Source organism: Lytechinus variegatus, chromosome 17 (assembly GCF_018143015.1).
Source record: "Lytechinus variegatus isolate NC3 chromosome 17, Lvar_3.0, whole genome shotgun sequence".
Taxonomy (NCBI): Eukaryota; Metazoa; Echinodermata; class Echinoidea; order Temnopleuroida; family Toxopneustidae; genus Lytechinus; species Lytechinus variegatus.
This window is the reverse complement of record NC_054756.1, coordinates 7,347,053-7,374,962: the sequence shown is the minus strand read 5'-3', so window position 1 is coordinate 7,374,962 and position 27,910 is coordinate 7,347,053. Positions and strand designations below refer to the sequence as shown.

Genomic DNA, 27,910 nt, shown 5'->3' with positions numbered 1-27,910 from the left:
CGCTTTTGTCACCGACGATGTGTTCCTTCCTTTTCTATAACGATCTCGTCATCCTTTGATACTGTATACGGTCTAGATTGCCTGTGATCATGTCTCTTTCTGTCAATCTCCTTAGACCAATTTGCATACAGCGGTCTCAGATAAAGGTATTTTCCCAAGATGCACTGCTGTCTTTCTATAGATGGATCGATATTATACCTGACCCCCCCCCCCCTCTCCCCCTCCTCTCTGTAAATGCGACACCATCCTGCTTTCACCACAAAACGTCATAGAATAGCGGGACAACAGGACGGCCGCAAGCCAAACTAAAATCAGCTCCGCCTTGTCCGGTTTGGGGAGTTTTCCTGTGATCATGATCTTGATAATATGATCTATGCTTATTATCTTATTGGATCTACAAAGGAATTATTATTTCAAGGAGTCAACTTGGTATTTTAACAAAGACAAAATGGAGACATTCGCAGGGAAATCGACTTTCATGGTGAGTGCATGTTGCATAATGAAATCATAAAAACGGTGAAAGTAATTAAGACTTTAAGACTGTATACATCGTGTTTTTGTTGCTTTTTTTATTGGGAGTAGTGTTCTGATTCATTATCATAATATTATCATGTGAACATCAATAACATTTTCGAAAAAAAAACTGTGAGGTTAAAACGACGATTTTATGCGATGATGGAAAATGCACGAACATGGTGATGTGAGGAAAGTAGTAAAGGTATTTCTTTCCGATGCCTGCACATAATAAAAATGAAACTTCCTGTATCTATTTTCAACAAGATATTGGCCTTTATTTGGACAGCTGTAAACATGTTTAAAACAATATGTGAACATTTTACAACGATTTTCAATTTGTTGAACAATGACTATGAGAAATCTAAAACCCCTGCTTACACTTCAAAACTTTAGTGTGAGACAAAGATAAAAAAAAACCAATCACTTCATACAACAACCAAGTTGTATATAGGAGCGTGTTTTTAGATGTACATCATTATGAATAGATGTCAGAAATAAAGAAGACAATACTTGAAAAAAAATGAAAACAAAACTTTGAGGAATCCCTTTCCTGTTGTCGGTTGTGGTTGATATTCTGTTTGAAAAATAGAAATTACAAACTTAGTATTCGTAGATATCTGGAAACAAACTTAGACCTTATGCGTATTTCTGAATTTTCTTTTTGGATTCAGTTTTGAATTAATTATACAACTAAACATGAAAATTCGATACAAAATTATTAAATTGAGTGCGAAGCAAAGATGGACAGTTTGAGCAAATCTTTAACATGATGTTAACTTTTTTCCGTCAGAGTTAATTCTACGAATTTCTTTATCTTAATCTTTGTTCCTTTTTGGCTAAAGAGTTTTAAAACAGTCTATTTTTTAATTTCTTGCAGTTCCTTGTCTTCGTAATTTGTCTGCATACAACTTTCATAAGAGGTAAGCATCCAAGATGGCGTCGGTCATTTTCGTTTTCTAAACTTAGGCAATAACAAAGTCTATAAGGGACAGATCAATACGATTACGCTCTCCCCTCCTTCAAAAACACAAAGGGGGCTATTCACTCGATGTTCTCAACAGAGGGATTTTCGGATTGTAACAAAGAGATTTATCGATTTGATGAGAAAAGGGGAGTTGATCAATAATTATTGAAGGAATAAGACGTCAAGACCTCGTTGCGACATCTTCCGCCATTTTGGAAATGCGTGTCTTGATAATGATTACAAATGCCAATGGAAATAGATCTCATGTGTTTCACATTTGTAGACCTACTATTTTTCTAAAACGATTATAATGCTTTCGAAACTCTTAAAAACGGCTTCACATTTTATTGGTCTACCGACTTCTTGCATGAAGTTTTCTAGATTTTAGATACACATAAAAGCACCCGCCAATATAAGCACGAACGTTCACTGCAACTTTTATTGTCTCATGACTCTAATTTAGTTGCTTCGATTATATTCATTGTATTATTTTGCTGTGATATTGCCTACGTTATGTACATGGTCCTGGCAATCGGGGGTGCCTGCTATGGGGGTGCTAATACTTTTTGTGTGTGTAGGGGGTGGGGGTGCTGCGTGTGTTATTCTTCATAGGCAGCCCCCCCTTGGAATTTTGTAATGTATGAAAATAACCAAAATTATCTCCATTTTGTTGGAGAAAGTTTTTTTCCTTGTTTGTCAAAATTCCTGGGACCAAAATGACCTTACTTTTTCATTTGGCTTGCCAAATTTAAATAAGCACCACCTGTAAAAGCATCGTTCCCAGAGCCCTGGTTATCTACAGAAATATATACATGTATATAGTATATCATCTGTTAACTTCTCATGGTCGAGAGATATTATGAAATAGATATAAATTAATTTAGAAAAAAATATTAATCTTCTTTCTCTAGTAGGCCTAATTTCTCATTTTCACATCAGATCTTCCTTTGTTTCTGAATAGATGTATTTATCGATGATACATCGTAAGATCGAAATGGTCATTAGTGCTTTCTTAACTTATATTTTTTTTTGCGAGCAAACTATATTTATAGCAAGCTGAATGACTAGTACTCTATCCACACGTACTTTAATTTGGATTTATACTTCAATCTGACTAAAGTTGTATACTGATGTAGAAGAACATTCCAATTCAATCAGAACGCTCAATAATGTCATCTCCATCAGATGTGAAAGTATTATGGGACAAGCTACTCGTATATCCCTCTTCTACCTTCTTTATCCATACTCAATTTCCTTCTAATGCTATGCAATGTATATATGCCTTTATTTATAATGATATGTATTATTTTTGTATCTATCACGTCCGATAGCTGAAGACTCGACCATCCTGACCGTGACTTTGCCGGGCGATTTCACTACTGATCTCTCATCGCCAAGTAATGCTGGTAAATTCCGAATTTCATTATTCTATATAGAAAAGAATGGGGGGTCTATTATCATTATCATTCTTATCACTGGCGGATCCAGGGCCGGGCCCCGGGGGCCGGGCGCACTGTCCCCCCTCCTTTGAGAGGCAAAATTAAAATCTAAAATTTGTAATGTATAATTGCCGTTAGAACAGAAGTGTGCCCCCCCCCCCTTGGAAAATCGTGGATCCGCCCCTGATTCTTATGCCATTAATTGTCACCATTTGTGTTATTTGTTGTGGTGAAATTCAAGTTGTTATTCTTACTCTTAATATATTTTGATTGCATACTGGATTAGTAGGTAGTTGAGGATTTACTTATAACTTATAACGCACACCTCCACCTTTTCTATGCTTTGTTTTTCCCTTTTCTGCAAGTGCACATTGCTAGCATGTTGGCATGAACAATTAATGTCATTTCATTTTATTTTGTTAGATTCACGAATGTGCTCCTGCAGTAGTCCTTTTAATAATTATATTCACACCCATGACCTATTTTATAGGCCATGGGAATATAACCGGAATATAACTAATCATAATTGACTGACTAGCAATTTTGAGCCATTGCCGTTCGAAAAATTGAATATTGCCATAAAAACTCAAGAAGCAGATCCTCGATTCCACTTGTTATCATAATTATTATTATCATTGTCCTTATTATTATTGTTGTTGTTATTTTTATTATTATTCCTCTCATCATCATCATCATTACACTCTAAAAAAAGTTAACTCAATATTGGGTAAAATTGGAACAGACATGTCTGTTGGGTAAAAAGTACAAAATATTTTGTAAATTTTACCCAACGTTGCGTTGAAATTCACAATTCAAACATTCATTTTGCCCAATATTGGAGGGGAATTACCCAGCAAACATGCATGTTCCCTTTCTGCCCAACATTTGGTAAATTTTTACTCTCTGTTTTTAGAGTGAAGCATTATTAATATGATTCGTCTTATTTCAGTGGACGGAGGATGGAGTGACTGGGGCGATTGGCATTCCTGTACCCAATCCTGTGAAGGGGGGTTGACTGTTCGATTCAGGAGGTGCAACAACCCCACCCCTTCCAATGGCGGCGCCAATTGCACTGGATTCTCGATGGAGCAAGGAGCGTGCAATACCGACCCGTGTCCCGGTAAGAGACTTTAAGGTTATACTGTCATACCGACGCGATATTGACTCAAGGTCGACGATATTGCCATTCGAAGTATTGTAATAAGGTTTGATCGATCTGGAGTTGGGTTTGGCAGTGTGCCTGCAGCATTATAGAAGAAAGATTTCCCCTCCCTGTTCAGGGGAGCGTTTCATCAACATTTTCGTCCGACAAATCGTCAGGTCTGACAACTTTCCTCGATTATGATTGGCCGAGAGGCACTGTTGCCATAGTAACAGTCGGATAAAGCAGTGCTTGTCGGATGAAACGTCTGTCAAGTCATTTCGTGAAACGCTCCCGATATATTTAGTTTTCTTCTTTAAGCGTATGAATAAAAGATGTCAAAGAAGAATGATAGATATAAAGGAGGGGGCTTGGACATTTAATCATGGCGGGAAGGGGAGGGGGTAGGGGGAAATGGGCGAGGCACTGGCGTACAGATAGAGGAGGGGTCTTGGGAGCCATGAACCCCTCTCCCCCCCAAAAAAAAAACCAAGGTTATAGGGTTTTTCACAAATTTTGTCAAAATATGCCCCCCCCAAAAAAAAAATATATATATTTTGTATTTAAAAGGTCAAAATTTTTGCTGGTTTGCTGGTTCTCTTCGCTCGTTTGTAGCTTTAACAAAAAATAGACCCATTGCCAGGTCTAGCCCCTCAATGGGGAGAGGAAGGAAAAAGAGAGCATTGCATTCAGGGGGGGGGTGAAGACTTACATTTGATTTGAAAAATCGCACTTAAGTTCCCCGACTTGTGTGCTGGGTATATAACACATCACCATGGCCACATCTTGCCCATGGGATGTATCAGTATCATTGTCACTTAAGAATGATTTCTAGTTACACTTAACTCTTTGAGAAACCTTCCATAAATCTGACGGTGTACCCTTGGTCCATGTCATTCTAGTTGATGGAGCCTGGAGCTCCTATTCGGACTGGGGTGATTGCTCCGTGACGTGTGGAGGCGGGAACCAAACAAGAACCAGGACCTGCTCAGATCCAGCACCAGCCTATGGTGGAGCAAACTGCACCGGGGAGGATATCGAGGTCCGAGTCTGCGGCGAGGGCATCTGTCCAAGTAAGTTACACTTGATACGATAATTCCTCTTGCAGCTCCAAAACGCTAAACTGGAATGTGATACTTGATACGATAGGCATTCCCATCCATTTCGGTAAAAATGACGTTGCTGTTGACTATTACATTTATCTCCTTAGGCTGAAAAAAATGTAAACTTATTGATTGAAAGTATACCCCCCCCCAAAAAAAAAAAACGGCGAAACTATGTCTGATAGCCCATTAATTACCTTTGAGTATTATCACGATAGATGTTGTTGTGTGACTACTCAATAATGTGTAAATAAAATAAAAACAGACACTTGGATTTATTAGTCGCTGTATAATAAGTCATTGGAACATGCTGACCTTCAGAATATAAATTGGCAATGATGATGAATCGATGGCCATCGCTTAATCAATGAAAAAAAAATGTTTAAGTAATCCCTCAAGGGCACCACTTTTCTCCTATCTTATTCAGCGCACGGTGGATGGAGCGACTGGGGATCTTATTCACTTTGTAACACGGATTGTCAGAAGACTCGCTATCGAACCTGTACGAATCCAGCCCCCAAGGATGGAGGCATGGATTGTGCAGGAAGTGAGGTTGATGTTTCCTACTGCAGTGTGCTTGATTGCCCAGGTGAGAAAGATTTGTATGATATTCACATTTAACTTTTCGCTTGTTTCGCATTTTGCTTTTCGCTTTTCGTCTTTGGTATTTGATAGGTCGGGTTACAATAAAGTAGAAAAAGGAGTGGCAGCAGCAGTAATACATGTAGCATCATCACCAACAAAAGCAACAACAACAATAACAGCACTGCAGAATAGCAGACGTAGCTACTACTTTTGATACAACTACGATTACTACTACCATCACCACCACTTCTACCACTTCTACCACTATTACCACTTCTTCTGCTACTTCTACTTCTACTACTACTACTAGTAGTAGTAGTACTACTACTACTACTACTACTACTACTACTACTACTTCTACTACTACTGCTGCTGCTGCTGCTAATGCTGCTACTATATGCTTCTACTATACTACTACTACTAATACTACTAATTCTACTGCAACTGCTACTACTACTGCTATACTACTACTGATGCTGCTGCTACTGCTGCTACTACTACTACTACTATACCTATACTATTTCTATAGTATCTGCTAGTGCTGCTACTGCTGCTACTACTACTACTACTATACCTATACTATTTCTATAGTATCTGCTAGTGCTGCTACTGCTGCTACTACTACTACTACTATACCTATACTATTTCTATAGTATCTGCTAGTGCTGTTGTTGCTACGGCTACTACTTAAATCGCTACTACTTAACTGCTACTACTTCTTCTACTACTAATACTGCTACTACTACTACTACTACTACTACTACTACTACTACTACTACTACTACTACTACTACTACTAATACTAATACTACTAATACTTATACTACTGCTGCTGTTGTTTCTACTGCTACTACTGCTACTTCTACTACTACTACTACTACTACCTCTACTACTAAAACTACTGGCGTTGCTACTAATATTACTACTTCTACTACTACTGCTGCTGCTGCTGCTCCTGCCGCCGCTATTTCTACTTTTATTGCATCAACTACTGCTGCTACTACGTTTATGGTATAATATAATATAATATATGGTAGAATATCAAGAATAATCAAAGTAACTGTCTTTCAATTAAGTATTTATTAAAGGATATAACAACATAATCATTCACCTTTGATGTGAAAGTACTGTGGTTGATTTGTAGAGAATCGTGCATGTATCTAAGGTATTAACCTGAAAAGAATGAACAAGACAATAATATACATTTTGTTAATACTTATGGAAAAAACATTATATTTAAATATATGTATATATATATATCAGGATGATATGAAAGAATAAGTAATATTTGATATTAGTGCTGAATATAATGTGTGCATCATCATGACCATAATGTATTCGTCTTGTAAATTACAATCTTACATCTTCCCCTACACTCTCTCTCTCTCTTTCTATTACGTCATGCCAATTATTGATTTGTCTCCAATAAGGATCAATAAAACTGCTTTTGAGAATAGACTGTAGGTTGTTTAAATCAATATCTTTCCATCTAATGTAAATGTCGAGTTCTCAACTTTAGGAAAGTCCTATAAGCCAACATCCAACTAGAAATTAAATGAAACGTTTTCCGAGATTCGAAAAAAGTAGTGTGAAAATTGATGAAAAGACAGAGGGTTATGAGAATACATTCATAATAAAAATTTTCAATATGATTGTCTGTTTCATCTTTTTATAATGACTTGTGAATTTAGAGACCTTGTCACACAGATGAAAAGGAAATGTTGACTATGAGGAACTACATAGCAAAGGGAATCCAATGGTTTAATGTCATTCATTACTCTGTGTACTTAATATGTGTTTATTACGCATTTTGTTTTTGTTTTTCAAGTGTATTTTATTGGTTTGTTCTTATATTAATATGAGTTGCATAATTGTAGATCCATCTGAAATGTTCGATGCAAATTCACTTCAAACGTAGGTCAATTCGCAAGTCTATAATTATGTTATGTCAATGCGCACCCGAAGCATGCGAAATATATTTTACTACTAATTAAAAAAAAAGTAAAATTCAATATATAAATGAATAGGGGCAGGGAAGTGGCAAGAGCGGGCATGGGAGGCGTCGGGCTCATGTACATGTATATATATTTTTTTTGCCCTAGGTTGAAAAAAGAGAAAAGGGAACATGAGTCAAAACTGCCCGGATGCCGCCCCTGTATAAAATGGATATGGAATTAAATGTTTAAACTAATTTTGATCATAATCTTTTTAGTTAACGGAGAAAGAGTGAGAAAAAAGGACACAAATTCGTTTTCTTGCCTCCCCTACCCCCTTAAGGAGGTACCACCCCTGTAAATGAAATAAAATTCAATTCAGTCACGAATGGTTTATTCAGCAATAAAATTCAATACATGATACAAAGCCAAATGACTGAAATTATTCATGTTTACAATAAAAAGGGGATATGGAATCAAATGTTTGAAATAATTTTGATCATTGTTTTTTAGTTAACGGAGAATGGAGCGAGTGGAGTGTTAGTTCATGCGATGAAACGTGCAGAGGAAGAAAGCGACGAACGTGTAGTAACCCGCCACCGCTGAGAGGCGGGGCAGACTGCGTGGGACCGTCACAGGAAGAGTACGGAGCGTGCACCGGATTTAAATGCGTCCAAAATGGTGAGTGGGGTAAAATATTTGAGCACCAAACATTGGCGTATAGGTTCCATTTTTGTCAATGACTTGAAAATATTTCAAGTTTTTCACTATAAAAGACGAGAGGATGGAAAGGGGCAAATCGCCAACCTGAAACATGTAAAAGGGCAGAGGATGACATCAGATCTTTAGGTAGAGGAAAACGTTGTGGCTCTTTTCTATCTATACCGCCCTTTGTGGTTTGGGGGTTGAACGTTTTTAAGAATCTTTTTTATAACATCATAAATTATTTATATACTTCTTGTAATTATTATGTAACTTAAGTTCGTTTGTTTGTTTTTCTCACTTTTCATAGCCTACTCTCAATATCACCAGTAGGTTTTTTTTTCAGTATAGCATGTTTCTTTATCTTATTTCATCCAGTCGCTTACCTGGCAATATGTTCAGGCGAGGGGGTAAAAAAAAATCTGAGATGAAAAATTCATGGCCATATTCGGGAGTTTCTCTCTAAAAGCGTTCTCCCCCCAAAAAAAATTGTTGGGGGCAGTAGTGTAGATTACATTTTGAGACAGAATACAACTCTCTAAATGTTCTTAGCTAAGTTCAACCGTAAAAAAATCTGACAAGCAAGGAGAAAAAGATCATCAAAAATCTATCTATCAAGGGGTACTATGCCTTAATTCTGCCCTCGTCCCCCTCAGGTACGCTATGACCCTCTATCTTTTTTATATTTATATTACAATTGTTTTTCAGGGGCGTGGTCGGACTGGTCACCGTGGTCGGACTGCAGCAAGACCTGCGACCGAGGCGGTGTATCGCACCGACGTCGACACTGCAACAACCCTCATCCACGGAATGGAGGTAAAGACTGCCCAGCCTCCGATCCCGACTACGAGGAGAAGAAATGCTTCTCGCATCCATGTCCGGGTAAGAAATATATTGAATACAGGGGCGGCGCCACAGAGAGAGGCAGGGGGCCATCAACCCATAGAGGGGGGGGGGGCGAAAGTGGTGAATGAAGATATAAGAACATAAACATGATTAAAATTGACTTATGGGGTCGTTTACATACTATTATTTAATTGAAAAAATGTCATCACTTTTAAGTCGTCGGGACGGTCTAACCCCCCCCCCCCCATCCTCTTCGATCATTCCGTAGCTGTCACGGCACCTGATTTAGCATGATTTATACTCTCGACCTGCTGTTTCAATGCATCATAATCTTAATAATTAAAACCCAAAATTCTTATCAGATAGATCGAGCACTATCCGTATCGGTAATGATGCGCTTATTCACTTGCATATAAAAGGGGTACGGGAACACCCCCTCCCCTTCCTAAAAAAAACACGACCAAAGGGAGAGAAAAGGAAAAGAAAATTAAGATTTTTTTTCAAAAAGGGTTAATTGTCCCTTGCTTGCGACTTTTTATAATTCTTTTTCTCATGCATGATGTTGTGCCCCTCAAATTTCTGCCTCAATAGACCACTGTGGGCAATCTTTTTGTTTCCTTACTAACTTTCCTAACATAGCTAATATCCTTATGTTTCGACCTTTTTTTCCAAAGTTCCTCCGGATTTCGTGAGGCATGTCAAGCACAAGACTTACAACATCAACTGGGCTCTTATCCTCTCGATTCTGTTTGGTATACTCGGTGTTTTAACCATATCTCTCATCATCGGGCTATGTTTACGGCAGAGACAGCTCAAGATTAAGAGACAACAGATGCTCGTAAGTTACTTTTCTAAATCTTTAATCGATGAATGTGTAGACCTACATGATTACTTTCTCATGACATACATTCATACAACATGTGCATAATGGTTGCAATTTCCTGCAGCAAGATATTTATTCACATTGTCTGCACTCAATACCCACTTGGTGGGCAAGTGTCCCTTTAGTAAGCGTGGTAAGGCATTAATCCTCATTACCAGGTCCTTCGGAGAGGAAATTAAGCAGTCGGTCCTCTGGTAGCTTGCTTACAAGCATTCATGCTTTCTTAGCAATCATGTAAAAAAAAATCCCCACCAAGACATTTAGATCTAGGAGAGTGGAATGGGTACCCGGTTTGATTTATTCCTTGTAAGCTTTAGGACCTATATGGCGGCTCATCTTTACAGTCATGGTAACACTGATCATTATCAAGAGCAGTAGAAAAGTAACGGCGATATCTATATAGATCATAATACCCCAACTCATATAGACCTCGAAGGAATTTCGAAAGTACATAATTACAGAAATGGCAATATTGAACACTTATGATTTATTTTAGTGATTCCTTTAATAAAATCTTTTAAATATCATCATCATCTATCGAGTGTGTTCTCTTTAAGGTATACCACGCGAATTCAGTACGTTGTTCTTACAAAATGGGCAACAAATACAGTGGCTCAAAATCGTATTATATCATATCAAGATCTAGTGTGAAGAAGGGGCAATTCTGCTTATTTGAATCAGTTAACTAATGAAATTGTTTCATGTTTCATGTTTTGTCATTTATAGGAAGAACGTGAGAAGGATAAGCTGTATAAAGAAGCCGCAGAAATGAGTATCATTCCGGTAAGAGGACGATCTTTATTAACGCTCTTAATATTTTTTTACCATAATGTATACATGGCAAAACCCAGTTTTAAAATTTCATACAACGCTTTTATATGAAACTTAAAGTAGATTTTTATAAGTTGAAACAACCATGTTTCATATATTGTTGTTGAATATTTTAAACACTTTCTTTTTAAAACCGTTTAAACAACTACTTTGAGGCTCAAATAGTAAACATATCTCGCTATGATCTCAAACTTCACATCTCATGGTATGAGTGTTGTGATCAGTTAATCTAGCAAAATATATCATTCCATACGTATGTTCAGTAATTTTGCATTTAGTAATGTGCTACATTATGTTGCATAATGTCGTCCTCTGCCATGTCCTTGTGCACTGACAATGATGATGATGATGATGATGAAGATGATGATGCTGCTGCTGCTGATGATGATGATCTAGGGATGATATTTGTGGCTGTGGTGGTGGTGATGATGATGATGACAATGATGATAATGATGATGATGCTGATGATGATGATGATGATGATGATGATGATGATGATGATGATGATGATGATGATGATGACAATGATGCACAGCATTTGTATGGCGCCATATATCTGTCAAAGACATTCAAAAGGCGCATTTTGGAGGAGCCAGCCAATCTGGATCTGGGTCGCCAAGAAGGGCACGCACACAGAACTGCGACCCACAGGTCTCTCCTCTGACCTCTCCTCCCTTCACAATGTGAACGCGGTTCATGACATTACTTTCTTAGCAGCCTCAGTGAATGGAGTTTGAGTAGAAAATGTGCCGTGATAACATTATAGGATTAACAATATTCCTTGTTGGTATTCCAATTTAACGAAATAGCTATATATATATTTTTTTCTATTTTAATCAGGATGGGAAGAAAAGCGCGGCAGAGAAACTTCGCCGTCAGAAGCTGAAAGCGAAGCTGAAGAAGAATGGAAAGTTGGATGAGACCGAGGGCCTTCTTGATGACGAGGAAGACTTTGGATTGGTGAGTTATTAAAGCTATCTAAGGAAGACAAGAAATTAAAACATGATGGACGATTCAATCATTCTTATCTCACGTAGCAAAGCAGTTTTCCACGGCTGGTACATCTAGCGATAAAATGTTTATGTTTAAGAACATCTAATGAAAGGGCGAAGCTCCTAAGCTAAGAAGCCACGTCTTCTAATCAGAGATCGAATAATCTGCTAAACACTTTGGTTGTATTCCTGTAAAATCACAACAAAATGTATGGTGCCACAATCATGTAACTTTATCCTGTTCATCGTTTTTATTATGTCAAACCCTGTCTTCGCATTACTCATAGGCTATGGAGGAAATATGTACATTCTGCGTGAAATTATCAAAATTTACAACAAAAAGTCGAATTGTTTGATGATTGTTATCTTTCATAAATTATACCTTCATCTGTTTTCACTCTTAAATGTTATTCTGACTTTCTCCATTTTTTATTCTATATTTAGTTGGATGACTACTGGAAGTCAGATAGCTCTAGTTTGGCTGGAAGCTTATCTCGCTCCGGAAGTCTCCGCTCCCGTTCTGGCAGCATGCGTTCCAAGTCTGGCTCAACTGTAGACCTTAGACCTGGTACTGCAACTGATAGACCTGGAACATCGTTGGAAAGACCTGGATCATCCGCAGAAAGGCCTGGATCTGCCTTAGAGGCTGGACCAGACTCGGGTCCTCGTGGCCCATCGTGGAATCCAGATGCGACATCCTGGGAGGCCCAAGAGGACACACTCATAAAGGTTCTTAAACATTTTTATTTCATGTTTTTTTGTATAAAGTGAAATAATTTTGATTTCTTCCCGTACTTAGTAGGGAGTTTTCCCTCTGTGACGAAGGGCAGGCTCAATGATACATTAAAATGTTTTGAAAATGCCCGTCAAATGACAATAAGCAGCTAGTAGGTCTTTGTCGAAAATTGGTGTTCCGGAACAGCAGTTTTGTCCTAAATTCAAAACTGACGAAAAATTGCAATGCCGTTTGTCAAGAGTGCAGGAAAAAAAAGCTGTTTTGATTAAGCAATTTTCGACAAAGACTTCTTGGTTGTTCATCGTCATGAAGGGCATTGACAATACATTTCCTGTGTTCTTGAATACGACGTGCGTCGTTGAGCTAGAACTCCCTGTTGCTTGTGAAAACGGGAAATATGGTATTTGTATGAGTAGGTGGATGTATATTATGTGCCTTTATCGACCTGTTCACTGAAATCCATACCATAAATCACTACAAACAGGAGTCTGCTTAAGGGATGGTCATTTTGACTGTGGTTTTAATTAAAGAGAAAATATTAATTGTTACTTAGTTAACTATTGGCATCTTTACTACGATCATGGTATCCCTATTTTTTGGTAGTATTCTATAAATAATTATCAAATTTTCATTCTCTAGATGGACGATGAAGAAACGAGCCAGGCCTTGCCTGATGGTGAGAAGAAGAGGAAGATGAGGAGGAGAAGAAGGCGGAGACCTGGTAACGTTCACCGTGTATCCGCGGTCATCGAGCAGCATGCCGAACCATTCGACCTCGCCCAAGACGCAACCGATGAGAACCGGGTCGCGACACCGGATATGATGCAGCACCTTATGCAGGTAAAACTTTTGGAATGCACAAAGACTTAACATCACAACTAAGTTATGGTTATCTAAATTTCTTTCTTTTGGATTTATGCATTGTTATGATTAAAATACCATGCCCATCGGATATGATACTCCTAATGATACAACCATAGTCAGGTAGTACCAACTTTAGCATATCAGCTAAATAAGGCGCTTTTAGAGCACTTCATCAATGGAAATGTTATTTACATTATAGAAGTGTAATTAAACATGACATGATGTGTAATAGATTTTGTTTTCATTCCTGTTCGAAATAAAATTGAATTCAGTTTTGAATTTGAATATGAATATTCCATCCCGATACACATTTAGGCATATACTTTATTTGCGTTTAGATTACGTCATGCCAAAGGACATTGATCAATATTAATGTATTTACTATCATACATGTAGTTGGACGCTCGTTAATCGGTGGTGGCGCCTGACATGTTATGTTTACCAATATGTTTTCCATTGTAGTTGGACGCTCAATTGAAGGAGATGGCTGGCCATCAGGTATCGCAGACGACCGGAGGAGTGACGGGAGGAATCGTACCGCAATTCGCTGGTCTGACTGATATCCTGGGGGCTCCACTTACAGATGTCATGCAAGGTGAGTAACCTTGCGACGCCGTAGTGTAGTCGTGTAAAGCCCGTTGCGCCCTTTGCGATCTAACAACGATCCGAGTTTCTAACAAATCGCATTTTGCAAACAAATGGAAAAGTTGTCATATTTGGAATTCGGAATAACCCTCGAAGAAAGTTAAAATTTGCAAGCCTAATGGCATTTCTGCAAGATTTATGGTCAGAGACGGAGTAAAGTCCAAGTCTCTTTCAAATCGCAGCTGATTGTTCTTGTGTCACTGTACGATTTAGATTCGAAACCTCTTTCGTTCTTACTGGGAGGCTAGCCATAGGCTAAAATTTTGATACCGTTACCACTGTTCGGAACATTGCGATATGCTATTACAATATTTTCGAAAATCAGAGTTCAACGCAAACAGAGAGTTTAATGTGCTTGGTGCTTTCTAGATAAGAGAGTTGTCGTAATTATACACTGCAAAAACTCTGGTGTTGGTTTTACACCAGCCCGGAATCTATATGTCCACACCCGAGAAGTGTTAAACAACACCAGTTTCGTTTTGGTCTAACACTAGAAAGGTGTTTATACAACACCAAGTATTAAAACAGCATCGTTTTGATTCCAAACTTGTGTTGTTTCAATACTTCTCTGGTGTGGACATATAGATTCCGGGCTGGTGTTAAATCAACACCTGCGTTTTTGCAGTGTATATGGTAAAACATGTTTGTTTTCATTGCAGGCAATACCATCACATCACCAGCAGGAAACAAGAAACAAGAGAGTAAGAAATTGTGTTTTTACCACAGTCCCTTCTCCTGTCTCCAGTGATCTTTTTCTCTAATCTATACCCTAACAGTGCCTGCTGAAAAGAACTAAATATCATAGTGCGTTCACAGTGTGGTACACAATATGAAATTGCCTTCACACTTTTGAATTTGAGCATTTCAACAGTGTGACCCACGTTTTTACAAGCTATGTGAACACACTGAGTACTCACACTGTGTGTGAATCACATGTTCACACAGTCCAATGTGTAAATACACAGTGAAGACCCACACAGTCGAGGTGTCCACAGTGTGAAATTATCTCCACACTGTTGAATTTGAGCACTTTTAGCAATGTGAATTACGGACACTGTGTGAACATGCTAAAACTCCCACGGTGGAGGTGTCCACAGTATGGGATTGCCTTTACACCAAGAAATGTCCACAGTGTGGTGTTGCCTCCGCACTGTTGGACTTGAGAAGTTCACTATGTGAACATTCATGTGGTAAGGATGTTAAAAGTGTGAAAGCATCTTCACACTGTAATAAATTTGAGCGATTTAACAACAGAGAGAATCCCGTTTTCACATAGCCCAGTATGTGAACATATACTGCCAACATTCACCTTGTTGAGGTGTCCCCAGATTGAAAATATATTCATGCTGTTAAATTTGATAATTTTCTAAGTGTGAGTCACATTTCCATTTATATGAACACAATGTAAAGATACGGTGTGACACTGTCTTCTTTCTACCAGAGATGCAAGAAAACCGTTTCTACCACTGTTGAAGAAACTATAGCTTTAACGACCTTCTTGCATAAAGTATTTTTAAAAAAGAAGTCATACCAATACCTGAGTAAAATCAGACTCTGACGAGTGAATCTGGTTGTTTAATTTAGCTTTAGAGATCCCCATTTCTCTATCATTCGTGTGATCGATAATCGCGTTTAGTACTCTCCATTTGTACAGGGTTTAGTCATTATATTGTGAACTAAATACCAGTATCCGGAATTATCCTCATGTTTGGTGTTAGTATGTTCTTGTTTTGTTTGGATATCGCCGTGAAAATATTACAAACTGGATACTGTTTGAGTCATATATTTTGGACCAATGTTTCTTATCTTGAATCCAAAAACTTCTTAAAGAAACGAAATTGTTAAAAAAGAATATGCTTGACTTTTGATAAATATATATATATCATTGCGCCATGCCAAACAAACAAAAAAGTTTCTATTGTTGTTTCCCATTTCGAGCAGTCTGTTGATAAACCTGATTTACACCATCTCTTAATGGTGTTCTCGTTTATTGTAGCACCTTCGAGCAATGTCGGGATGAACCTCAGGCAAGCCATGAACGGAAAGACCGCCAACGAACCCAGCGCACCGATCGCTGCTCCTCCAAACAGAGGAGCCCCACTCCAGGCGACACCGGACAAGGGTGTGGGAGCAGCGAATAAACCACAGGCAGCTGCTGGTATGAACCTTCAGCAAGCAATGGGCGGGAAAGGAGCCCAGCAGAACGCCCCTTCAAGCCAACAGCATCAAAGCTTGGGCGGCAAAGGAGCCCAACAACCAAATCCTGGCGGGATGACAATGCAACAGGCCACTGGTGGGAAGGTGAGAAAATATAGGAGAGAATTCGATTTTAAAACGTAAAATGGTCTTAAACGGGCTCTCAGTAATATATATTAGTGAAGTAAACAAAATAATGTTAACAAACATATTTGTAGATCCAGGAGAAAAAAACATGGGATTTCAATTTTGTTAACCTACCAAATATTGTGACGGAAATAACGTTAATCATCATGTTCATGGATGGCTCAAACGAATGTTATGTACTGTATTTACTTCATTTTTATTTCAAATTCCAATGTGCTACAGGTTGCTTCAAAACCAAACAATGAACAGTCCACTGGAGGGATAACACTACACGATGCTTTCAATGGAAAATCATCTGGCAAACAACAAGCTGCACAACAAGGCCAACAATCTACTAGACAACAACAACAACGTCAGCCACAACAGCAGCAACAACAACGCGGTGGTATGACCATGGAACAGGCAACAGGCGGGAAAACCGCCGCTCGACCGCGGTCTTCTTCACGCGACAGCCTCACCGTACAACAGGCAGCTGGCGGTAATACCGCAGTTCGCCCGCGGTCCTCTCCACAAGGAAGCGTTACGATCGAAAAGGAGACTGGCGTGAATGGAGCGGTTTTACCGCGCACGCCGCAACGTGGCGGTATGACGATGCAACAGGCTACGGGCGGAAAATCGATCTCTCCGCGTGGTGGAGCTGGTTTTACGTCTTCAATACAGCCTCCACCGGTGAAGGCAGGATGGACCACCGGTAAGTTAAGATATCGACTGACATATTGCCAGGATGATAAGAATAGCCCTATTTTTTATAATAACTTATTGCCCAGGGATCTCTAGCTTTAGAGGGGACTCGCCAACTGGATTTCATCAAATTTGATCATTTTTTTTTTGTTTGATAGAAGTTGGACAAGCCGACAATTTTTTCACATGCCTAAGAAACAAATTTCACTTTGATAATCTGATAAGCGTAAAAATGTCATAAAAAAGAAATGGATGTTAGGTCATCATCCAAAAAATGAATGAGTTTTCCACCTCACTTTAATAGAATGGTGATCAATATCATAATATATACAGGGCACGTCCCATAAAAAGGATCCAACAATGAGCAACATTATTATCAAAGGCGGGGCGGAAACATGCCTCCTTTCTCCCACTCTCACAATGTTCCATGGATCAGCGCCATAGCCTTATCCTTATCTTAGAATTGTTCTCAAATTATCTCTTGTCTTTCTTATTTCTTTTTTAGGAGGTAGTATCACACTACAACAGGCGATGGGACCAAAGATAGCGCCCCCTACGGGTGTCAGCAAGAGCAGGAGCTATGACAGTATCATCCGTGAAGCCATGGGCGCCAATAACGCGGCGAAGAAACCTAGGCGCGCTTCTCTCAATGTGATTGGCTTGACGAGAGAGGTAAATATTATTGATTTCACAAGGTGTCATATTTGATTGAAATACAAAACAAAAATGTAATACATATACACTTAAAGTTCATTTTGCCCGATCTTACAGCAATTATGCATCAAGTTTTATGGCAATAATTATGGTAATGGGTTTGTACTGGCATCTTTCAATCTATGTTTCAATTACCCAATTAAAGTATGCAGGTTGTTAGGTGACAATGTCTACATTTTAATTATGACTGTTGAAAATATAGGCATATTTACTTGCAATCCTCTGAACAATATTTGAAAATCTCATACGGTTTTCGTAATCATTGTAACATGCATCAGAACCAAACAAACCGGTTAGAATAAACACACACATTTTCTGGATTTTATTGTCTCTTTTGTTTGCTTGTCTCACGCTATCTTTATCTATTATACACTTTCCATTTCACTCTCTCTTTCTTCCTCCTAATACGCCCTTCGACAATGTATTTCACATTCTCTCCAAATTTCCCTGTCTGTAGAGGAGTGATCTGAACCAATTCAACAAGCATTACGGTGAGCTTCCTAAAGACGATATCGAGCTCGAGCAGGAGATTGCCGAGGGGGCTTATGGCTCCATCCACCGGGCTAGTGTCTGGTTGCCCGATCAGAAGGAAGATGAAGAACCAACGTCCGTCTTGATTAAAGTTCTCAATCGTAAGTTTTAGATAACAGTAATGTCGCATAGATGGGGGTGGATAATAATCATGATAAAACTAAATAGTATATGTGAAAATATAATTATCATCAATCACGTCAAATATCGGGAATAACATTAATATATTAATATTAATAAGATTAATCAATCTCAACTCTAAGTAAGATGGGCCTTGAAATTAGTTCATCAATCCATAATAACTTGTTTGGATTTAATTTCAAATTAGTCAGGCAGCATATGGCATCTACTTCGACATCTTTAAAAAAAGAGGTACAATAATACTACCAATATATAAACAATAAAACAGAACAATCAATACATAAATAATGTGATTGTTTTACTCGAGAACGTATGATTTTTATTGCATGATTTCCTTCAGGTTATTGGTGATCTTGGATCTTTTTACTTTTTAAACACTATCAAACAGGCAACGTTTCATCGACATCCAAAGCTGCTTACATCAAGGAGATTGAGACGATGAAGAAACTCAAATCTCATCCAAATGTTATTGCTTTCGTCGGCTGCTGCACCAAATCAGGTTTGCATTCTTTAATATCTTAAATACTTCCGCTCTTGCACCCTATTTATAGGATTTGAAATAAATCCATGGAGGCTGTATAATGTAAATGGTCGAAAATTTGATTTATTTTCAATCCTATAGATTCATTATAAAACTTAAAAGGACTTAAATCAATTTTTAGGATTTGAAATAAATCCAGGGAGGCTGTATATTGTAAATAGTCGAACATTGCATTTATTTTTAATCCTATAGATTCATCTAAAATTTCAAAGGACTTAAATCAAATTTACTTTTTTTAGCCAATACTTAAAATCAGCAAATAAGTTTCAAAGTAAATTTCAAGTTTGGCTGGTCAATATTCAGAGCCAAATTGGATTTGATTTTAAATCTTTGAAATTTTGTGTGTGAATTCTACATTTATGTCAAGTCCAACCAAAATTGTATAAGAAATATATACAAGCATAAAGTTTAAAATGTTATCAACCTCGGAGAATAAGATAGCTATACGCCACTTTTGCCACTTTTATGCTTAACTTTTTTTTCCTCACGCATATAAAGCCAACGATTCAAGCACGTTTTTTCTGTATTCATTTCTTGATTAAGATTTCAAATATTTCCATCCTTATCAATTTATTGAAAAAAAATTACCTCACGATAGATTTGCAAGTATCGTGATGATTATTCACAATGCAATTCATTTTTGTGATCTCAACTACTGTACATTTTATATGAAATTCTTATCAATTCGATAATAATAATATTGATAAAAACTTTGCCTCCTGATGGATTTTAATAAATGGGATTATTGTATAAGGAATGTTACTTCTTTTTTTCATAGATCCATTCTTTATGATCTTGGAGTACGCATCGAAGGGCCCACTTCAGACATTCCTTCGTCGTAATCGGCCAGGAACCCCCGGCGCAAAGCCCCCACCAGCTGAAATATTCCTTCGTTTTGCCATTCACACTGCAAAGGGAATGACCTTCCTACAGACTCATAAGGTAACTGCCATCATACGATTACCCGATATTCGGTTAAAAGAGAACATGTATGTTTGTTACACCTGATGCAGCTGTGCAATTTTTACCCGAAGTTGTAAGAAAATTTATTATGCCGTCCTTTATGTGTCAAACGAACATTAATGTCCCCATGTAGCCTAATATTATGAATATTGGGCGGCTTTTTACTCGGCATGTTTAGAGTATAAAAAAATATTGATGATATCACTGGCGGATCCAGGGGGCACAACCGGTCCGTGCCCCCCCCCCCCCCCTTTTTTTTTTTTTTTTTTTTTGCTTCTCAATTTTTTTTCTGGGACGAAATATCTTTGATTTTTGGTTACAAAAGCTTTTTTTTTTGCTTGTCACATTTTCCCTCGGAAAAATTGTCCCCCTTGGAAAATCCTTGATCCGCCCCAGGGTGATATCCAAGGTAATATAGCAGGGCCGCAGAAACGGGGGGGGGGGGGGGGCTTTATCCAAAACCGTGTACAAAAACGTAACAATTACCATCTGTCTGATTGTGATTTTTTGCATGGTCAGCCCCCCCCCCCCCCTTTCAAAATCGTTCCGCGGTCCCTGATTAGGATTGAAAGGGAACGGATAACAGTGATAGTGTGTGAAAACAGACAACATAAAACTGTAAGAACTTCAACATTCAATCGAAGGTTATAGGTTGTTTGTCAAATGAGACCGCTAAATCATTCTTATTTAGTCTGGTTACAATCACAAAAAATAGATATTGATGGATTATTGGACCGCTTTGCTGCCATCTCTCGAAATTTTCGAGATATGTATGATTCCGCAAATGCCGTCAGAATTCTTTCATACTGATGATGATAATAATAATTTATGTAACATTTATAGCGCTAAACAGTGTAAATTTAGATTGGGAAAGAAAATGCCTATCGGGCAAAAATTATTTTCGAACAAATGTGCGAGCGAGCTAATTGAATGAGCGAACATTTTGACAGTTTTATTACCAAAATCCAATTTTGTGATAGATTTTGCCATATATAATATTGAGAAGATAATACCATATTTCACCCTTCTCTCTTTCCTTTTATCTTTTTTTTCTTTGTCGTAAAAACAAAAAGGGAAACGGCAAGCCCCCCCCCCCAAGTCCCACATTTGTACGCCACTGGCACTGAAAAAGTGTTTCTACTCGTTGCATATCTCCATTACATCACTATTACATTGAGGTTACCCTATGATACTAACAATAGGGTACATATACTCAACTGCGCTTTCATACTTGATATCATTGCCCCGGCTGTAGCTGAGCCGCCATGTCAATAGGCGCTAAAGCGTTCAGGGAATAAATCCTATACGGGGTACCCATGTACCTCACCTGGGTTGAGTGCAGCACAATGTGGATGAATTTCTTGCCGAATGAAATTACGCCATGGCTGGGATTCGAACCCACGACCCTCTGTTCCAAAGTCCGGAGACTAATCCACTGGGCCACAACGCTCCACATTGTATGAATTGTTAAATATTTGTATATTATATAATCGTGCATTCAAACAATAATATTCTCCAATGAATGGACGTGGTGTACGCATATATGCAAAGACGAGAAGCGATAATAAAGTGCAAGTAACCCGTTTTGGAAAAATGTCATTATCATCATTATTTTATTTGTATGTTTTATACAGGTTGCACACGGAGAACTAACCAGTCGCAATATCCTCCTAAACGACTATCTGAGGGCAAAGGTTTCCAACACTCACAGAATCAGAGATCCTACTGATGTAGTAAACCAGGTAAGAATATTCTTATGATCACAGAAACAAAATATTCCAAACATACTTTTGAAAATGCTTTTCTCACACTCTCAGAATCCTTTTTAACCAAGCTACAAGTTGGTTAAATATGAACCATTTGTTGGTTAAAACAGAATTGCATGTTGAATGAATGAGTTTTTTTTTAACCAACAGTTGGTAGCTTTATAGTTTAGTCCACTTTCGAGAGTGTAAGAACAAGGTCATCTCGAATCTGATTATATTTCACGCCCATATAAAAAAAAATGTGTTGGTAATATTCACCAGCATTAGCAGTATTAAAAGAGAAGGAAAACTTGCTTGATAACAGGCCTACGATTTTTGATAATTGATAACCGCCATCTATTGGGGCTTTTGTTTTAGGGGGTTGCATTTTTCCACTTATGAAATAAATGTGGAGCGTCAAGAGTGCCTTATCGATGTGAACATTTATTAGAAACCACAGTTTACCATTCTTGTTTTTATCATTTCATTATATATTAATCACTCGATGGAAAACCAAATTCTATGTATAATGTGGGTGTAGATTCAATTATTTTTTGTGAAAAACTTTTGTATCTGAATATATGTATGTTTGACAGTGGTGAAGTATTTCTGACGATACATGTTTTGACTGATTAATCCTTATGATGATTGTTTATCAGGGTCGCATGGGGGTACGATGGATGAGCCCAGAGGTGCTAGCAGGTGGGTCTTACACCCCTGAGAATGATGTCTGGTCATTTGGTATACTGCTATGGGAGCTGGTTTGTTTCGGTAAGATTACTTGGTTTCAAGATATGATTGGTGATTTGTTAATTGTCCATTTCATCGCCACTGAGGCTCCTCCTCATCATCCCTTCCTATTTATCATCCTCTCTACTTCACCCTTCCATCGTTTTCCTCCTTCAACCACGCCCTCCTCCTCCTCGTCCTCCTCCTCCCCCTCTTCTCTCCTCATCTTCCCCTTCCTACTCGACCTCCTCTCACTCCCCTCTCCTCATCCTCTTCCTCCTCCACCTCCTTCTTCTTTCACCTCCTCCTCGTCCCCCTTCTCCCCCCTCCTCCTTCTTCTTCTTCTTCCTCCTCCTCCTCCTCTCCCTCCCCTCCCCTCCCCTCTCCTCCTCTTCCTACTCGTCCTCCTCCTCCTCCTCCCCCTCTCCTCATCTTCCCCTTCCTACTCGACCTCCTCTCACTCCCCTCTCCTCATCCTCTTCCTCCTCCACCTCCTTCTTCTTTCACCTCCTCCTCGTCCCCCTTCTCCCCCCTCCTCCTTCTTCTTCTTCTTCCTCCTCCTCCTCCTCTCCCTCCCCTCCCCTCCCCTCTCCTCCTCTTCCTACTCGTCCTCCTCCTCCTCCTCCCCCTCTCCTCATCTTCCCCTTCCTACTCGACCTCCTCTCACTCCCCTCTCCTCCTCTTCCTCCTCCACCTCCTTCTTCCACCTCCTCCTCGTCCCCCTTCTCCCCTCCCCCCTCCTCCTTCTCCTCTTCCTCCTCCCATCCTTCTCCACGCTCCCTCTTCATCCTCTTCCTCCTTTTCCTTCTCTTTCTAAGCCCCTCTTTCTCTTCCGAATTTGTATCATAATTTAATCGATCATAAAATAAAACATTATTAACCATCAATTATTTAACTTTGAGCGTTTCTTTGGCGCTTAAAACATATATATTACTCTATATTGTTTCCATTTATCATTTGGCCCGATCTACTTGCTGCATAGCGGTGCAAACGAAGATTGAAATACAATTATCTTTACTTTTGAAAGTAAAATTTTGCTGCCAAAATTGATGTAACTGCAGAATATTTTTTACTAAGATCACGAAGACGATCAGTGATTTGATATAATCGGTGGGTAATTTCTTTTAATGGTTTATTTTGCTGGTGCGGCGTATATAATAGATCGTTGATTAATTCGTTTATTTTTTCAGTTATGATAAATATGGATTAATCTTTTCCTCTGTAAAACACAGGTGCAACACCTTACCCTGGCATGTCGTCACGTGACGTCAAAACACGTATCCCATCAGGCCTCCGTCTTGAACAACCACCACACTGCCCAGATGAATCGTAAGTTTGTTTATTCTTTTCAAAATAAGTGACTAACATGTATGAAAATGCCGACATAAGACTGTGGTAAAATATATCAATTGGTTTGAAGCGTTACTTCTCCCACGACATGTTTATTTTCAATATTAGTCACCGTATTGTAAGGATCACATTGGAAATACGCCATATAGGCCTATCAGCTGTACTGGCATTGTACTTGATACTCCAAAATATATTTCTGTATCACTTGTTGTACACATGGCGAATAAAGCCATTCAATCAATAAAATCAATTGAATCAACTAACCGATCAATCAATCAATCAAAAGATTAAACCACAAACCAACTATCCAATCAATTAATAAATCAATGAATTAATTAATTAATTAATTTGTCAATCAATCAACCAACCAATCATAGTGTGTCCCTTTTAATCCAGCATCACCATGTTATAAGGTCTCACTTTTCTTTTTTTCTTCTTCGTCTTAATCGACATCATCATCATCTTCTTCTTCTCCTTCTTTTTCTTCTTCTTCTTCTTCTCTTTCTTTCTCCTCCCTCCCTCTCTATCTCTCTCTCATAGATATGAGATAATGAAAAGTTGTTGGCAGACTGATCCTAACCAGAGACCATCCTTCCGAATTCTCGTTCATGAGCTTGAGAAACTAGGACCGCAGGTAAGTAAAATTACTCTGCCATTAATCAATACTACTATCACATTTTAATTGTAGAACTTGTCATACTATTGCTGTAAATTTGATCCAATTTGTAAATCAACAGCAGTAGTAGGTTCATCATCATCATCACCATTGAATCATCTTTATCGTCATCATTATTATCATCATCACCACCATTATCATCCTCATCATAATCATCACTATCATCATCATAATCACCTTCATCATCATCATCATAATCACCATCATCACCACCACCATCATCAGCAGCAGCATCACCACCGCCATCATCACCATCATCATCGTCAGCGTCATCAGCATCATCATGATCATCACCACCTACACCATCATCGTCTGAGTCGTTGTCATCGTCATCATCTCTCATATTACCATTTTTAATATGAACCTTAATTCATTTAAAGTCTTAAGATGGATTTCTATGACAATGGCCTAATCGAACTCAACATTTTCCATCATATTCACACGCGGAGCTTCTATCCATTCAGAGACATAAAGCATGTCTCGATTTTTAATAATAAAGTTTTGATAATGAATCCCATTTGAGACACTGATCTGTAGACAGATCAGTGATTTGAGATCCGCCCTTACGCATACAAGTTGTCTTCCCATGTGATGGCGCTGTTTATTTATTTCGAGTTTGGGCCATTTTGTTTTTTAATCACTAATGATTATCTTTCCTCCTCTTTCTTATAACTTTGCTCCAGGAATTTATTGACGTCAGTCGATTCGTCCCTACCAGATATGAATACATGTAAACCAGTACTACAATTTCAAGCACTGTGGATTTCTTGGATTATTCAGTTCAACCCTAAAATCGAGAAAGAGAGAAAAGGTCACCCGACGAATGAAAAAAAAAAAAAGAAGCAGATAATCTTGTAATGAAGGAACATAATTGCCAAAGTTTGTATGGAAACATTGCATCTAATATAAAGCAGTTTCAGATCAATACGTTTTTTTTTCCTTTTACCATCAAACTACTTGTAAAATGGAGACGGTGATGATAATAATAAAAACAATATCCATCGCTTGGCATGATAATAAGTTTTTATAACGAGTCATACAGTCATGTAGGCCTACATGTACAATGTTATTTGCATAAGAAACATGTTGTCATATGCCTACATTGACGTGTCGATCCGTTGGATTCTAAATGATACCTTTCTGAGGGTATATGTATGTGTAATATTAATTCATTTTTAAAGTATATTTTAAAAAAATCTCCTACAGTCACATTCCATTTGTTGAAAGTCAAGGCTCGGTTGGTTTATTAAGATGCGTTTGTTCGCTATACCCTTCATCAACACCCCCTGAACTGTGCTTTGTAGAAGCAAATATAACGTCTTAAACAACAGTTGAATAAATAAATGAGTTTGGGTTTGATTCCTGAGATTTGTTAGTAAGTTGACTTAAGCGCGTCATTGTTATTAATTATGTAATATTCATATTCTGTATAATAGAAACAGATCATTGTTTAAAATTCAATATTGCAAAGGCGACCGGGTCTGACCCCAAAATAGTCAATTATGACGACACTCTGACCATTTCGTGTGAAAATAATTACCAAGAATGAAGTCAAATGCTATCCTAAAAGGGTCAAAATGACCTGGAAGAAGGTAACATGTGACCTACGTTTCGGGTCGCTTTTGACTCGGAACGGAAGGATGTATATAGCTCCACGCACCGATGACCCGGAACTTTTGTATTTTCATACCATCTTGAGATTACGGCATCCCTTTAGCTTGAACAACCAACATGACCAAGCAGTGCATAGTTTTTTAGCCATCTTCAAAATTGGCCTATGTACCGTCATTTTTAACCACCGCCTCTCTTGATCAATATTTGACTTTAACATCAATAAATCATACGATTGTTCTTTTTAGTAGACTATTTATGAATATAAGGAAAATCTGAATTGCCAATTTGTATTGTATTTATGAAATATTGTATGATATTTATATATGTATATTGGTACAAGTCTATCTTAACTATACGAGTATATGGGTTTTATAAATTTTATTATGTGATTTTATGACGACGGTTTTATGAAGACTGGACAGATTTATGGTCATACCTATTGGTATTTTGTGTACTTTAAGTATGTAAATTTGTACTATAATTATGTATTTATATCTAAATATATTATGTTGCGTCTTTATGTATAGATATATAATGTTTTGTAGGGTTTCGACTTCCTATACTTGCAAATTATATGTAGGGATAAAAAAAATATGGCGTTCAACGTAGTATTAAACATTGTATTCTTAGTCATGACATTGCTGTGTTGATTTCAATTTGTCTGCACTGAGTGTGTTTGTTTGCTCGTCTATTTACTTTATTGTGAGTGTGTGTCTTATTGGGGTGCTGTTGTTTGAAACGAAAAGTGTCGGCGATGTACTAGTATATATGCGAAGAAAAGGAAATGAAAGAGCTAGAGAAAGAGGAAAAAGAAGAATACCAAAGAATGAGAAAATGGAAAGACCAATAAAAGGGGGATGATATGGTAAAGTAAGAAGAAGAGGAATACACTGTAAAAACTGTGGTGTTAAAACTGACACCAATTGGTGTTAATAGAGGACCACACCCTGAGGTGTTAAAATTGCACCCCATAGATTGAACATAACACCAAAGAGTGTAAATGTAACAACCAAAGGTGTTGTAATAACACCTATATGTGTAAAAATAACACCACCAATTTAACACCGGTGTAAAATAACTGGTGTGGTCCTCTATGTGCATCGGTTAACACCACAGTTTTTGCTGTGTAAGTACGAAGGGAGAAAAGAAAATGAAGGCATGAAGGGAAAGATGACAACAAAATGGGAAACAGTTAATAAGACAGATGTGGGCATCGGATCATTATCATCATCAAAAAGTACACGAAATAACAAAACAAGGAATCGATGCGGTGCCCTAATTTTCAAATAATATATCAAACTCCAAGGCGGCTCCGGGATGTTTTGGATGGGGGAGGGGGGTATGGGCAAGACGGCTTAAATGTGACATCATACTAATCTCAGCTGACCATGTTGACCGACAGGGTATAGCAGAATTACACAACTCGGACCTTTTACTCTTGTACTCCCATTCCTTCCTCATTTCCCTCTTTTTCTCCTATTTTGTCCACTACTTGAAAAAGAAATCAAAAAGAGAGGTCGACCCCCCCCCCGCCTTGCCTCCACACTTTGGTAATGCATCTGTCAAACTCTCGTGTTATCCGGCTGATCAACAAATAACGCTCAAGGATTAAAATCGAACCATTTTATTTACTCGTCACGTTTTTTTCGATTACTCAGTAGTTAATAACCTTCGTAATTATGCAACTCTCAACAAAGAAAG

At 38.2% G+C, this 27,910-nt stretch overlaps 1 protein-coding gene across 2 annotated transcripts; it reads left to right on the top strand.

Annotated features, from left to right (window-relative positions):
* Window positions 1–261: 261 nt before the first annotated feature.
* Window positions 262–26,846, top strand: LOC121430795. Of its 2 annotated transcripts, XM_041628199.1 has the most exons (26): window positions 262–481; window positions 1,394–1,436; window positions 2,812–2,886; window positions 3,869–4,039; window positions 4,963–5,133; window positions 5,591–5,752; window positions 8,196–8,363; window positions 9,093–9,266; window positions 9,905–10,068; window positions 10,840–10,896; window positions 11,785–11,904; window positions 12,381–12,665; window positions 13,312–13,512; window positions 13,999–14,131; window positions 14,841–14,882; window positions 16,178–16,482; window positions 16,747–17,215; window positions 17,711–17,877; window positions 18,377–18,551; window positions 18,980–19,090; window positions 19,911–20,074; window positions 21,730–21,837; window positions 22,500–22,611; window positions 23,802–23,898; window positions 24,460–24,553; window positions 25,279–26,846. In XM_041628199.1, the coding sequence occupies exons 1-26, from the start codon at window positions 374–376 to the stop codon at window positions 25,327–25,329; spliced, it is 3,927 nt and encodes a 1,308-aa protein (XP_041484133.1). In that variant the 5' UTR covers window positions 262–373; the 3' UTR covers window positions 25,330–26,846. The 2 variants fall into 2 exon arrangements, with proteins under 2 accessions (XP_041484133.1, XP_041484134.1); XM_041628200.1 differs by lacking the exon at window positions 14,841–14,882.
* Window positions 26,847–27,910: the final 1,064 nt, after the last annotated feature.